At 44.1% G+C, this 15350-nt stretch overlaps 1 protein-coding gene across 1 annotated transcript; it reads left to right on the forward strand.

The window, feature by feature from the left end:
- The first annotated feature begins 248 nt into the window (after positions 1-248).
- On the forward strand, positions 249-11908 carry SERINC1 (serine incorporator 1). Its single transcript, XM_069974895.1, has 10 exons — positions 249-380; positions 2082-2243; positions 2331-2524; positions 3509-3588; positions 4169-4306; positions 6218-6387; positions 7457-7547; positions 8185-8326; positions 8679-8906; positions 11015-11908. Exons 1-10 carry the CDS (start codon positions 342-344, stop codon positions 11151-11153), a joined length of 1383 nt encoding a protein of 460 aa, XP_069830996.1. The 5' UTR covers positions 249-341; the 3' UTR covers positions 11154-11908.
- The last annotated feature ends 3442 nt before the right edge of the window (positions 11909-15350 follow it).

A 15350-nucleotide genomic window follows, 5' to 3' on the forward strand; every position in this document is an offset into this window, starting at 1 on the left:
TTGCAGTCTTGTACATACAGTATACAAGTCATTTCCCCGCAATCATACAGGAAAGTGACGTCACCCACTGTCATGCTGAGGTAAACAAACACAGGTCACACTGATATCACGTGATTCCCACTGCCCACAAGAGTATTACATGCCTCCAGTCGTTGTGTCTCCTCAGCGAACAGCGACGCCCGAATATAACATTTTGGTCTTCGGTAAAATGGCGTCCACTCCTCTCACGCACTGACTGGGTGGAAAGCAGAGGCGGAGATGACGTAGTGTTACTTGCCAGGGCTGTAAACAAGGAGCTATCGCAGGGGCTCCATTTTACATTGTACCACATCGAGGCCACAATGGGGGGAGTCCTCGGCCTTTGCTCCGCTGCCAGCTGGGTAACTACTGGGGTGTGCAGTGTGGGTGGGCCGAGCTGCTGTATTGGGTATGGGATAGGGGATTGTAGCGGTGTCACATCCACTATGGAGCTCCGGCATGTGCCAGTGACATGGCTTCTTTCTTCCTGTATGGTGGGGAATGGCCGTTGTAGCTCGTCGTCATAGCGGACACCTATATATACAGAGGGAGCTGCAGGAAGCTGAGGCATGATGGGATCCTGGGCTGTGCCATTGATGGGGATGGAGGGTTGCTTGGATCCCTGGCTGCTCCCCACAGCTACATAGCATCTAGCAGTGTAAGCCTTTCCTATCCATACAAGAGGCAGAAGTTATTTTCTAAGAAATCAACAGGACTTGTCATCCCAACCAGTTTTGCAGTATACTCTATTTTGTTGAATCAACAGTATACATATGGCCACTAGGTGTCTCCCTTTACTGCTCATGTGTACAGGGGCTGCAGTAGTATAGAATCCTAGGGGTACTCGAATTGTATGGTCAGCTCTCCTGTCACACAGCACCAAAACCTCTGAAACCACACAGTGACATTATACTGATTGAATTGTTACATTGTCTCCTGGTAAGCTGCAGAGCTGAGAATATAACTAGCAAAAGTTAAAGGGGTACTCCGTCCCGGGGTTATTTTTCAGTTGGGGATGGGGTGGTTATGGACAGCGGAGGTCACTTACCTACCCCGTTCCAGCGCTGGGTCCCTGATTTCGTTGCCCGGTACACCTGTCCTGCGGCTGCTTCCTGGTGTGAGCTGCCGCATGAGACGTCACGTCTCAAGGCAGCTCAGCCATTCAGCGGTCGAGGTGAGACTTTGCTACGGCCGCAGAATGGCTGAGCTGCCTTGAGATGTCACGTCTCATGTGGAATCTCACGCCAGAAAGCGGCGGTGGAACAGGTGTACTGGGCGGCGCGATCTGGGACCCAGTTGATATACAACCTGCATGATGAACAGGTGTCTTTCCTTGTGTGAGCGGCAAAGGACTGGGACTTCCTGTGTTTGGTCTATTGTTTTGATCAGAGATAAGACAAAATATTGGCATGGAGCACAGATTAGCTGTATGTATAATGTTGATTTAAACATAGAAAACTTAACCCCTGTTTATTTCTTAAATACTTTCTACTGTAAGGCTACGTTCACATGTAGCAAAAGCGTTGGAATTTTGCGGCGAATGCCGCCAGCCTCCGTGTCATAATGACAGTCTATGGGAGGCTCGTGCGCCTCCTCTCTCAGCGCTGAAGAATGAACATGTGGAGAGAGAAGCTGTGCAAGCCTCCCATAGACTGTCATTATGACAGAGGCTGGCGGCATTCCGCCACTTTTGCTACGTGTGAACGTAGCCCAAGATTGTACATAGACAGTGTTTTCAGAACTCCCTAGGGCCGCATCTATTTTCTCCAGGCAGTGGGAATCAAATACTGAAGCTTCAGTTAACATTGGCGAACCCTAACATTTTGACAGATCTGCTCAACCCCAGTCACAGCTTATACTGCTGAGAACTTCTCTATCAGTTCTCCGTGCTACATCTACAGTAAGGATGTGTTCTAGAGATATAGGGAAGCATTATCTCTTCTTGTCTGTACCATATACAAGTTATGTAATGGCCAGGAATAGTGCTGCCCCTCATGTACACACACAGGACATTTATTCCTGAAATCCGTATACGTTAATGGTCATAAATGTTTCTTTTTCAGATCCCTTGCCTTTGTGGCAGCGCACCATGTCTCCTGTGTCGCTGCTGCCCAAGTGGGAACAATTCAACAGTGACCCGGCTCATCTATGCATTCTTTTTACTACTTGGGGTTGGAGTTGCCTGCGTGATGTTGATTCCAGGAATGGAGGAGCATCTGAAAAAGGTCAGAAGACACAGTACTATCCGTGTCAGGGTGTATCGCGTTGACAATGTTTTATGTAATAATGATGCTAAATATAAATCCTTTCAGATTCCGGGCTTCTGTGAGGGAGGAATGGGATCGACAATCCCCGGAGTGAGCGGACATGTGAACTGTGACGTGCTGGTTGGCTACAAAGCAGTGTATCGCGTGTGCTTTGGAATGGCTATGTTTTTCCTTCTCTTTTCCCTTCTAATGATCAAAGTAAAGAGTAGCCAGGATCCACGTGCTGCAGTGCATAACGGGTAAGGCCTATCTGTTTGCTGAAAATAAGTAAACTTTAGACAAGCACAACTTCAGCATGCTGGGGTCCAATAATTTGGCATTTGATTATCGGTGGCTGAAGAAGTTGGATGCAGCCCTAGGGGAGTCCTATGGCTGTATCCATGTTGTCTAGGAGTCCCTAGGGCTGCATCCAGCTTCTTCAGAATTCAAATGCCTAACGAATCGGACTAGAGCAGGCTCAAGTTGAGGCTCATCTCTAGTAGACTTGTAAAATGTGGATGACAACCAGTGTGCTGCCGTTACGGTTACCAAATAGGCTATATTACTCAGCTAGTCTAGATTCCTAGATGGCAGATTTATCAGTTGCTGCATCTTCATCTATAAAGGATTTATGAATATCATAAAGTGGGATCTTCTGCTAAGGATCTTCCCCAGTGAGCCAGAAATAAGAGCTGCTCAGTACAAGCCGCTCCTTGTATCACAAGAACATCCATTCATCTGAATCCATACTGGCCAAAGATTTCTTAAAGGGGTTATCCAGCTCTACAAAGACATGGTTACTTTTGCCCCGCTCTTGTCTCCAGATTGGCTGGGGTTTAAAGCTTAGTTGCATTTAAGTAAATGGAGCTTAATTGCAAACCGCACCTGACCTGGAGACAAGAATGGGGGGGAAAGTGGCCATGTTTTTGTAGTGTTGGATAACCCCTTTAAGCAGAATAATTTATTTGGCCATTTGCCATAAATTGGACCTTTGGTGCATTCTGTTTTTGGATGAGATAACATGGGAGGTGTAGGAAGTATAGATGATCTGTTTCTTAGCGATTCTTAGCTTATAATAAGCTGATGTTTGGTTCTACTAACAAATTTGTCACTCTTTCTGCCAGTGATTCTTCTTCCAGGTAAAAGTATTTCTAGATAGGCCTCTCTGTTATGTATGGGGATCTTGGGATCCTTCGGTAGACATAAACTACTTTGGATGATTATTAATTACTTTCTCTTTACAGCTTTTGGTTCTTCAAATTTGCCGCAGCCATTGGAATTACTGTTGGAGCATTTTTTATCCCTGAAGGGCCTTTCACAACCGGTAAACCTTTTTCTTTATATGAGATTTCACTTATTAAAGAATTTGGCAAAGATATTTATTGCATGTCTAATAGCAATGAGACAAGAGGGAACTGTCAGGTTGGTTAAGCTGCCCGTGCTAAATGAGTATTGTGTACATACCATGGCGAGGCAGCAACTAGAGATGATCAAACAGGGCCGATGTTCAGGTTCGTACAAACCCGAACAATTGGCATTTGACTCTCGCTGCCTTCCCGTTCATCAGGGGAAGGTGGAGACAGCCTGAGTACCGCCTGGAAAACAGGGATACAGCCTAGGTAATAGGCTGTATCCTTGTTTTCCAGGTGGTACTCGGGCTGTCTCCACCTTCCCCACGGAACGGAAAGGCAGCGGGAGTCAAATGCCATTTGTTCGGGTTCGTACAAACCTGTTTGATCATCTCTAGCAGCAACCAGTCATATTGTAACTGGTATTTACATAGTGATGGCTACATTGTATCTAAGCGTCTGCAAGGCTGGTTCCATGAACATTGTGCTTTTTTTTGCCTTGATCCATGCTCGTGATACAGGGAAATATAATAATGTTTTTCTCTCTTCTTCTAGTGTGGTTCTATGTTGGTATGGGTGGTGCATTCTGCTTCATACTTATCCAGCTTGTTTTGCTGATTGACTTTGCCCATTCCTGGAATGAGTCCTGGGTTGAAAAGATGGAGGAAGGGAATTCTCGCTGCTGGTATGCAGGTGAGTTACATTTATCCTCTACTGTTTAGTATATAGCTCAGTACACTTTAAGTAGTATATGGTCTACTAGCTTTTACTATTAAAATTTACACATATTTGATGGAATAAATCCCCTAATCTTTGGCTTCTCTTTCAAACATAAACTACTAGGCAATGTTGTCATTGCGGGTTCATTGCTAATCACAATGTTCTAGGCACATTGGGGGGGAGGGGCAGTGTATCATCTGCAGAATTTTTTTGAGCAGGTGGTACTTTTTATGAGCTGCACAAAATTTTACAGTTGGACAAAAATTATCATTAGGCGTAATTGTTTCCTAAGGCTATGTTCACACAGCGTAACAAAATCTGAAAACTACGGCTGTGTTTTTTATTCAAAACAACGGCCGTAGTTTTCTGTCGCTGCAGTGAACACAGCTGGCAATGCAACAAGGGCCTTAGCTTTCACACACGTCGTGGACTACGGCCGTTATTGATGCGGCCTTAGGAAAAAATGGACTTGTCTATCTTCTACAGTCGCACTTTGGTGAGCAGCGGCTGTAGTTAACCCTAAGGCTAAGAAAACTACGCTAGGGTAGAAGAGGAGTACTACTTGCACAATTTAAAATTTTGCACATGATAAATGAAAAAGGTAGTTATTCTGAAAGCTTGCCCCCTGCTAGAGCAAAAGCAGAAATGGCAAATGTGGCATAAACTCTAGAAATCTAGCTAATCTGCCTAGATAAATGTTGGCCCAAAAAAAGAAAAAATACTCAAAACTCAATACTGTGCACAAACACTCTTAAAAAAAGAGGTGCTTTTCCTGGAAAAACACCATGAGGAATTGTCTTAGTTGCCCCTAGCAACCAATCACATTCCACCTTTCATTTTTCAAAGAATCTGGGAGGAATGAAAAGTGTCATCTGATTGGTTGCTAGGGGCAACTGAGGCAGTGTCACTTTACTTCAAGGACAACTCCCGCGGAACCCCCCTCCCAAAAAAAAAAAACACAGACACCATACTCACCATCCCTCCGGTGACGATCGCCACTCCATTTGCCCGCCGTCCGCCTCACCGTCACCGCCGTCCAGCGATGTCTCTGACTTCCGGGTCCTGGGGATGGAAAAGGCTGCCAGTGCGCTTGCGCATCGGCAGCCTTTTCATTGGCTGGAGCGCATCACATGGCTTCCAGCAACCTCAGCCAATCAGGGCTGAGCAAGCTGGAAGCCATGTGATGCGCTCCAGCCAATGAAAAGGCTGCTGGTGCGCATGTGCACCAGCAGCCTTTTCCGTCCCATTCACTCTCTATGAAGACGCTGAGGAGGAAGAAGACCCGGACCGCCCCCCGGCTCTGACGTCGTCGTCACCAGATGCCGCCCGGGAGAAGAGGACCGTGACGATCGTAATAGGTAATGTATATATTCTTTAACTTCCGGGCGGGGGGGTCGGGGGTCCGAAAGTGGGGGAAGGGGGCCAGACCGGGTATTTAACCACATTACAAAGTTATATAACTTTGTAATGTGTGTTAAATAAGCTAAAAAAAAATTTCGTGGGAGTTGTCCTTTCAGTTTGATAAATCTCCCTTTATGTGTAAAACCTGAAACTACCCTAATGGATAGAAGATGCGCCTAAAGTACCTAGAAAAAAAGAGAGACATAAGTGTACAGACCCTGACCAATCATAGGAATGATCCAGGAGAAGACAGCGCTATGTGCAGTCCTCTCCCGGCTCTGTGTCACGTGATGAGTTGAACTGATAATGTAAGTCTATTGAGCCTGACTCTTTTCAGTGACACAGCGGGGAGCGGACCTTGCTGCAGAGCGCAGTCTTTTCCTGGCTTGTTCTCACGATCAGCACTCAGACCCACACAGACACAGACGTTTGACATTAATGTGAAAATATATTTATTATATATATCTTTCTTTATTCCCTTAGCTCTGCTTACAGCAACTGCTATTAACTATGCCCTGTCCCTGGTAGCGATAGTGCTCTTCTACGTCTACTACACTCATCCAGAAGGCTGCTCTGAAAATAAAGCGTTTATCAGTGTAAATTTGCTTCTTTGTCTTGGAGCTTCTATAATGTCTGTTCTACCTAAAATCCAGGTAAATATAATATGTTTGGATGATTAAGGTGTCTTGTGTTGTGGATGTATGTATAGTATTAAAGTCAAACGAGCAGCCTAGCACTTTGACTGTCCCCCTCCCAGTACAGGACCCCACATGTGGTTGTAGGGAAGCAATGCTTTATTGTCTTAGAAATTAGAACTTATTTCTATAACATGTGGCTAGTGAATCACAGTGGGCCAAATGAACATATTTTTATCACTCATATATTTGAATAGGAGTATCCATAAATATTTCAAGCGGATTTTTCATTTATCTTCTTTGTTAAAGGCAGAGAAAATGCACCCTAAGGGACCATTCACATGTCCATGCATGGACTGTATATTGTGGACTGGACCTCAGAACTCCCGGCATCATCATTATGATGCCAAGAACTCTGCAACTGGTTATATCTTTGCTCTGCTGCACTGACAGTAAAAATCTGTTGTAAGGGTATATTCACACAGATGGGCTCGCAGCGAGATTCTCGCTGCGAGCCCGGCAGGTCCTGGCAGTTCCCATACACTACACACTTGCTGCGGTCTAAATGACCGCAGCGAGTATGTAATTATACCGCCCTTAACCCCTTCTGCTCCCCCGCTGTAAGCATACTTTACCTGTCCTTGCTGCATGGGTCTGGCGTCCTGCTCTCCTGTCCGGCCAATCAGTGTGTTGCCCAGCCGCAGCCACTGATTGGCTGGATGGGAGAGCAGGACGCAGGACCCGTGCAGCAAGGACAGGTAAAGTATGCTTACAGCGGGGGAGCAGAAGGGGTTAAGGGCGGTATAATTACATACTCGCTGCGGCAAGTATGTAGTGTATGGGAACTGCCAGGACCTGCCGGGCTCGCAGCGAGAATCTCGCTGCGAGCCCGTCCGTGTGAATATACCCTAAAAACAAAACAATAGCTAATTTTCTGATGACGCATGCCCTTTAAGCTGGTTAACTGACAACCACTGGAGATATTGTAAACTTGTACATGCCATCCCGTTCTCATAGCTTGTGATGATGGTGTACGAATGAATTTTTGGGAACGTATCACTTATTATTTATTATTCTTCCTTTATAGGAATCTCAGCCCAGATCTGGCTTGCTGCAGTCCTCAGTGATAACCATTTATACTATGTATCTGACTTGGTCTGCCATGACCAATGAGCCCGGTATGTAAACTTTATGCGGTCCTGAGCTGTGAAATAAACACTGTTGCTTCAACAGTCAAAAATACTAGCGAACATAGGAAACTTTGTAATAAATGTTATCAGACAACAGTGCTTCCTTTTCCTGTTATCAAGTATCAACGCTAAAAAAGTTATAGGGGTCAAAATATGACGATTTAGACAGTTTTTTTTGTTGTCTTTTTTTAATAGTAAAACATGCCTATAAAACTATAAATATTGGGTAGCATTGTAATCACACCAACCTGAGAAATACAGACATGTAAATTTTACCACACAATGATTGATGTAGAAACAACACCGCCCCCCGTAGTACATTAAAAAAAGGAAAAAAAATAAATATATATATATATATATATATATATATATATATATATATATAAATTTATTTTTTATTTATTTATTGTTTTTCTAGTTTCATAGCAAAATGAGGGGAAGTACATTTTGCCCTGCAATAAACAAGTGCTTATATGGATCTATAGATGGAAAAGTTATGCCTCTTAGAGGGCAAACACTGGTAAATTTTAACATTCCAGGGTCCTTAAAGGGTTCTGAGTACAAGCAGATAGTAGTGGGTATGCTTTAGAGTACAACCTTTTATGTTTTTCACTTTGTTTTGTAGATCGGAAATGCAATCCCAGCTTGCTGAGCATCATTGGTTACAATTCCACTACTACTCCAGGTCAGGTTCAGGTAGTGCAATGGTGGGATGCCCAAGGAATTGTTGGACTTGTTCTCTTCTTGCTTTGCGTCTTATACTCCAGGTATATACACTTACATTATACAGTCTTTTTTTAACCCCTTTCCCCAGCCTAAATTTTGGGTCCTAATGCCCAAATCATTGTGGCCTCCCGAAATCTGATGGGAAAGTACTGCACTGTTTAGAGACCATGGCATGTGAAGAGTTAATTTACCAGAAACAGTGGTTCCTCTGTTCATGGTGGATACAACTGGGAACCTGCACTGCCTTATTTCTGAGCTTACCGTAAAACGGCAGTGGCCTAGAATAAGTACTCTTGAAGGCCGCCATAAAGAGGTGTATTGGCGCTCATTTCTCAGTATATTGTCTAAAACATTTAACAGATACTACCTTATTTCCTAAACTTACTTTTACAGTATTCGGACATCAACTAATAGCCAGGTGAACAAGCTGACCCTGACTAGTGATGAATCCACGCTGATAGAAGATGGGAGCAGAAGTGACGGCCCGCTGGGGGATCCTGATGATGTGCACCGCGCTGTTGACAATGAGCGAGATGGCGTAACCTACAGCTATTCATTCTTTCACTTCATGCTTTTCTTGGCCTCTCTTTACATCATGATGACCCTCACCAATTGGTACAGGTGTGTTATATAACATTTCTATACTATGCTATCCTGTAGCTAAGGCTGGCTATTCACTGGGATGTATGGGGGACCTGCAGCATGGTTCTGTTAAACTGCCATGAAATAGTAGGATGACTGTTCTCTACTTCATGTTATGACATGTTTGTGTATCAGACCAGTGAATCACCCGCCATACAATAGAACACATATTATAACAAGCCAAAATAAAGAATATTCTGTGAGATATCCGGTCACCACTTTGAAGAACAGAATTCAGTGGGGTGCTAGTCCTTTGGGTTAGATCTTTTTAGTTTCATAAATTGTTCTGCGGGAAAGTTTGGAACCCTGAGGTCTGCCATGTTCATATGAGTTTTGGCTGCAGATTTGTCATGAGCAGAGTTGTTTCTGACCAGTAATGTGTGTATCTACCTAAAATGGGAATACTCCTTAATGGTGCGTTCACACCTACAGGATCTGCAGCTGATTTTCTGCAGCAGATTTCAGTTAAATAACTGAACACAGCATCAAATCTGCTGCAGATCTGCTGCATATCCTGTAGGTGTGAACGCACCCTTATGGTGCGTTCACACCTACAGGATCTGCAGCTGATTTTCTGCAGCAGATTTCAGTTAAATAACTGAACACAGCCTGAAATCTGCTACAAATCTGCTGCAGATCCTGTAGGTGTGAACGCACCCTTAAAGGAGACCTGTCACCCCGGCTGCCGGGGTGAAGCCTGCCCCACCCCCCGGTGGAGCCCCTTATACTTACCCCTTTCTCAAAGTCCGGGACCCCGTCCTGCCGCAAAGAAATCTCCGTCAGAAGCCGTACGTGCGTTCACCAGAAATGGAGCAGTCACTCTCTACGGGCGTCGGACACATCTCTGGTAAGCGCGCGCACGGCTTCCGATGGGCATTTCTCGGCAACGGGATGTGGTCCGGGAATTCGACGAAGGGGTAAGAGGCTCCACCGGGGGGGGGTCAGGTGGTCTTCACCTCGGCAGCCGGGGCGACTGGTCTTTAAGTGAGCAGACTAGCTTAGTTTAAAAAATATGCATTGGCTAAGATTGCCACAAGAGTATTGTCTCAGGGTGCTCTTATGTGTTCAGAGTACGCTACCTTCTGGAGGAGAGCTACTTCACAACCTTTACCTGTCAATAAGAAAAGTGGTTACAAAAAGCATCTACAGCATATGAATGCAACATTTAATGGTGACAGCGTCCACCATAGCTTCCGACTGAATAGTGGCGGTCCCATAAGCTTATCGGAGGACTCTCAAAGAAAACTTTTCTGAAGTAAACAGCTCTTTAATATGAACGGCAAGTTTTAGCGGTACACTTTTTATATAGATGACCCTTCCTTCAGATATGAATATCACATTGATAGGGATCCAACTGGTCATCAACACCCCTCAGCTGTAAGGGACTGCAGCGCTCATGTGAGCTCCACAACGTCTTTATTACTAGGCACAGCTTTGTTTGTTCAGTAGTGGCTGCACCTGTTGCTGCAGCTTGTCCCATTTTACTTTGATGCGACGAGCTGAAATACTAGTTAAAGAGGCAGTACATTAAATGTACAATGTGCTTGGTAAATCAGCTAGTGGCCGTAAGTTTTATATAGATTTGTATTTTAGTTCTGTTTAAAATATTAAGTCTTCCAGTACTTATTAGCTGCTGTATGCCCTGCAGGAAGTGGTGTATTTTTTCCAGTCTGACACAGTGCTCTCTGCTGCCACCCGACAGGAACTGTCAAGAGCAGTAGTAAATCTCCTTTCCCCCTCTGGACAGTTCCTATTATGGACAGAGGTGGCAGCAGAGAGCACTGTGTTAGACTGGAAGGAATACATCACTTCCTGCAGGAAATACAGCAGCTGATAAGTAGTAGAAGACTCGAGGGTTTTAAATAGATGCAAATTACAAATGTATATAACTTTCTGACACCAGTTGATTTGAAAGAGAGGTTTGTTCAGGAGTACCCCTTTAAGAGGCTCCAGCACTGATTGGTGGAGGTGCCAGACATGAGACACCCACAAGTCTAATATTGATTTTGAGTCATAATGGAAAGACGTTTTATGTATCATATATGAAACTAGATATAAACATAACTTTATTTTTCTCCCCTTTCTAGCCCTGATTCTACCTACGAGACCATGACTAGCAAGTGGCCATCTGTTTGGGTGAAAATTTCATCAAGCTGGGTGTGCATTGTTCTGTATGTTTGGACTCTGGTTGCCCCATTGGTGCTGACCAATCGTGACTTTGACTAGTGAAATGAATTCCACCTAGTATGCAGTTTGTCACCACGTGCCAGGAGCACTAAGCTTTTCTAGTACCATTTGTCAGTTTTGCATGTTCCGTCTTTAGTATTTCCCTTGCATGATGCCACAGCTTGCTCTATAAGAATAGTAATTTAAAGCTGCACTCCATAGAACAGGCATTGCTCATTCCTATTTTCCCTTATTAGTGTAAGACATTGCTTCTGAGGTGTTTGACAAAGTGTGGTAAGAAAATATATATTTGTAAAATAACAATTTGGCACATAAGTCAGCAGGCCGAGGCAAGGTAAAGGACTGTGGAGGAGACATCACAGCGCTGCTCATTATCAGCATATAGTATGGCAGTGTAAATATGACGACTACAGGAGTTTGTCATACAGTTGTCCTGGATGAGGTGTGACAACTCAGGAGAATCATCTAATTCTTGGCATTTCTTAAAGAATGGATAATTTGGTGAAAGGTTGTTTGGGCACTTGTCACTGACATACCGAGCATAGTACATGAAGTGTTAACAATGAGGTCACTTGTATATATAGGTCAGTATTGTAAACCCATATTACCTATCTGTAATGTTTTTGTTACAATAGAGCCTGTATATGTATAGTGTATGTTTTTTTTGTTTTTTTCAGGCTTATTTTTATTTGTGTAATTGATTGCCCAGATCATTGTGACACTTTGATCCTATGTAACACTGTGAAAATATTTGATGTGTTGTCTTACTAAATAAAGCAAAGACATGTATTACAGCGCAGAACATTATTCTTGCAATGCTTATCAAAGCAGGTATTACATATGCTCGGTAGGTGAAATTTACCAGATTGTCTGATAGCAAGTATTTCTATTTGTGTACGATTCCCTGAACGCACAACCATTCTAGGTTTTGAAGGTAAAGATGGCAGAAAAAGTTATAACACAGTGGTCCCTCAACATACGATATTAACTGGTTCCAGGACGACCATTGTATGTTGAGACCTAAATTTTATGGAAAACTGGCCCAGGTAAAGAGCAGCACAGGACATGTAGTATGACACTATACTCTAGAGAATCACTACTAGACAGCCGACCAGTGCAGGCACTTCACTAATACTGGGGTTTAACCAGTAAAATGGCCACTTTAATTGGTTGATCTAGATTTTTTACATGTGCCACAGGTCCTGACTGTCCATAACATTGTATGTTGAGTCTGGTCTCAAGGTCCAGAAAGGAACATTGTATGTTGAAAATATTGTATCTTAACTGTCACCTCCTATTTGCATTTTGACAGCTTTCATTAGTTATTTTATATCACACCTCAAGGTGCTTGTTCTGGTAAAAAGTCATTTTTTATCACCTGTGAATTGGTATGTGGGTGGGGCCTCATGGCCTTTGTGGCACTTAGCCCCGCCCCATCCCCTCAGCAGCCATTGGAAGGGCCAGCCTAAAACTCTAGGCCCCACCCCCCTAGATTGTCCCACACCAATGGCTGCTGAGGGGACAGGGCCTATGTGGCGATGATGTCACTGATAGGGGCGGGGCTAAGTGGCACAAAGGCCGTGAGGCCCCGCCCACATACCAATCCACAGGTGATAAAAATTACTTTTTACCAGAACAAGCACCATGAGGTGTGATATAAAATAAGTAATGAAAGCTGTAACATTTACCCTTTACACCTGTGGAAAGCAGTCAAAATGCAAATAGGGGGTGACAGTGCCGCTTTAAGGCCATTGTAAGTTGAGGGATCACTGTATTGCAGCACTGCTTTGAAGCTTATGGTGTAGAACTTTAAAAATTAAAGGAAAACCTCTTACAAGGATCGGAAGAGCATGCTGGAGAGGGTGTTACTGGGAACTATTAAGGCCATCTGTTAATATGTAGATTAGCTCCTTTGGAGCACTGGGAATGTTCCTCACCAACCCCTCCTTCCCAGAGAACCATTCAGCCCACCAACTCCAATGCTCACACCTACAGATAAGCAGGCTGGCAGGAATATGCAGCAGTACGTGTGAGCATGGCAGTAGGCTGAAAGCAGTAGGATTTACAAGGATCACAAGAGCTGCAGCGGTAAGGAGCTATCAGCAGGTTAGTATGCTTTTCGTTTAAAAAGGTTATCTGGTGAAATTTTTTTTTAAGGCCCTATTCCACGGAACTTTTTCGAACAATTATCGTTCATAAAATCGCTCAAACAACCGCTCGTTAACGATATTCGTTCTGTGGAATAGCTGTAAACGAGCGAACGACAACAGCAAAATCGTCGTTGAGTCGTTCACTATTTTTTTTCAACATGTCGAAAAAAAATCGTTGGTCTTTTAACAATAATTTGCTAATCTTTTCGTTGAATAAAAAATCTCAATCGTTCTTGAAATGTCTACCTATATTTCCCCACGTTTTAAACGACCATAAAAAAATTGTTACACTACAGATATCGTTCATGTTCCCACACGTATTGTGTTATTTGCTTAAAAAAAAAATCGTTAAGTGCTCATTAAGGTGCGGTCGTTGGAGCAAGTCTATGCACAATAATCGTTCCGTGAAATAGGGCTATTACAGTTCTGCTCAGAAAGGTGGTAAATAAAAAAAAATCCCTATACCTAACTTCCTCAACGGCAGCAGATATATCACTCTGGTTTCCATTGCACAGTCACAAAGTCTTGTCCGCAGCAGAGTTCCACCATAGCCACTTAGAGGCCGAGTGGGCAAGTCCTTATGCTGAACCCAGAAGTGTGGTGCAGTGGGTACAGGAGCTCAGTGATACCAGTGGTAGGGAAGCACAGCTTTTTCTACTTAAAGGGAACCAATCACACTAAAATTGGCCATAAAGCTAAGGAAACATGCTGGTAGATCAGCCAGCACGCTTCCTAAACATCCTCCTGTACCCTCCGTCCCCTGTACATACAGCCCGCAAATTTAGTTTACCAATCTCCCACGCTCTATGCAAATTACCATCTAAGTAGTCACTGTCCTGGGCCGGCTCCGGCGCTGTTATCACGCCCCTCTGGGCGTGTGTGGAAAGCGCCGCATGGTAACCTTTAGGGGGGGGGCGGCGTTGCATGTCGGCCACGCTGACGTCTTTCCTAAGCTGCGCATGCGCAGTACAGTGGGTGAAGCCGCTGTTGTACTACGCCGCGCAGGCGCAGTACAGCAGTGTGTTCTCCGGCTGCACTGCGCATTAGTAAAGACGTCGACATGCAATGCCAGCCCCCCTTATGACGTCACCATGCGGCGCTTTCCACACACGCCCAGAGGGGTGTGATAACAGCGCCGGAGCCGGCCCAGGACAGTGACTACTTAGATGGTAATTTGCATAGAGCGTGGGAGATTGGTAAACTAAATTTGCGGGCTGTATGTACAGGGGACGGAGGGTACAGGAGGATGTTTAGGAAGCGTGCTGGCTGATCTACCAGCATGTTTCCTTAGCTTTATGGCCAATTTTAGTGTGATTGGTTCCCTTTAACACCACCTTGAACAGAATTGTACAAAAAAACACAGCAGAGTGTTATTACAGTAGCAAAGATTTAACCCCTTAACGGATGACATACATTTACGCCATCTTGTCGCTAGGGGAGAACTGCAGAAAACGTAACTGCTATCTACAGCCCTGGACCGCGGCTATTAGCAGGCGATCGCCGCTAATTAAGACCATTAAATGCAGCTGTGAAACTTGACAGTTGCATTTAAAAGTCTTCTGTGCGCCTTTCCCTGGTGTCTAATGGGGGATCTCCCCCTGCAATGCGATCGTGGAGATCCCTTCATCTTAAACGCCCCAGGGCTCAGTATCGGAATGGATGCTGAATCCCGGCTTGGTATTTTATTGATCTGGTTTGCAGCAGACCAGACCAATAGAGTGCTGATCTCATTGATCGGTGCTGTATAAAAAGGATGCTACACTGATCCCTATGATCATGGGGGACTTCTAATTAAATGTATAATAAAAAAAAAGTGTTTGTTTTTTAAACTCCCCTAATAAAAGTCCCCCCCCCCTTTTTCCCATTTTATAAAAAAAAAAAAAAAAACAGTTTGGTATCGCCGTGTGTATAATTGCCCGAACTGTTAAATTATTCCATTCCTGAACTCACATGTTAAATGGCATTAGCACAAAAACACGAAGTGCAAAATTGTGCATTTGTGGTCACATTAAATCCAGAAAAATTGTAAAAAAGAAAAAAAAAAAAAAAGCGATTAAAAAGTTACATATGCAAACAAGGTACCAAT

This window comes from Dendropsophus ebraccatus, chromosome 6, assembly GCF_027789765.1.
Source record: "Dendropsophus ebraccatus isolate aDenEbr1 chromosome 6, aDenEbr1.pat, whole genome shotgun sequence".
Lineage (NCBI taxonomy): Eukaryota > Metazoa > Chordata > Amphibia > Anura > Hylidae > Dendropsophus > Dendropsophus ebraccatus.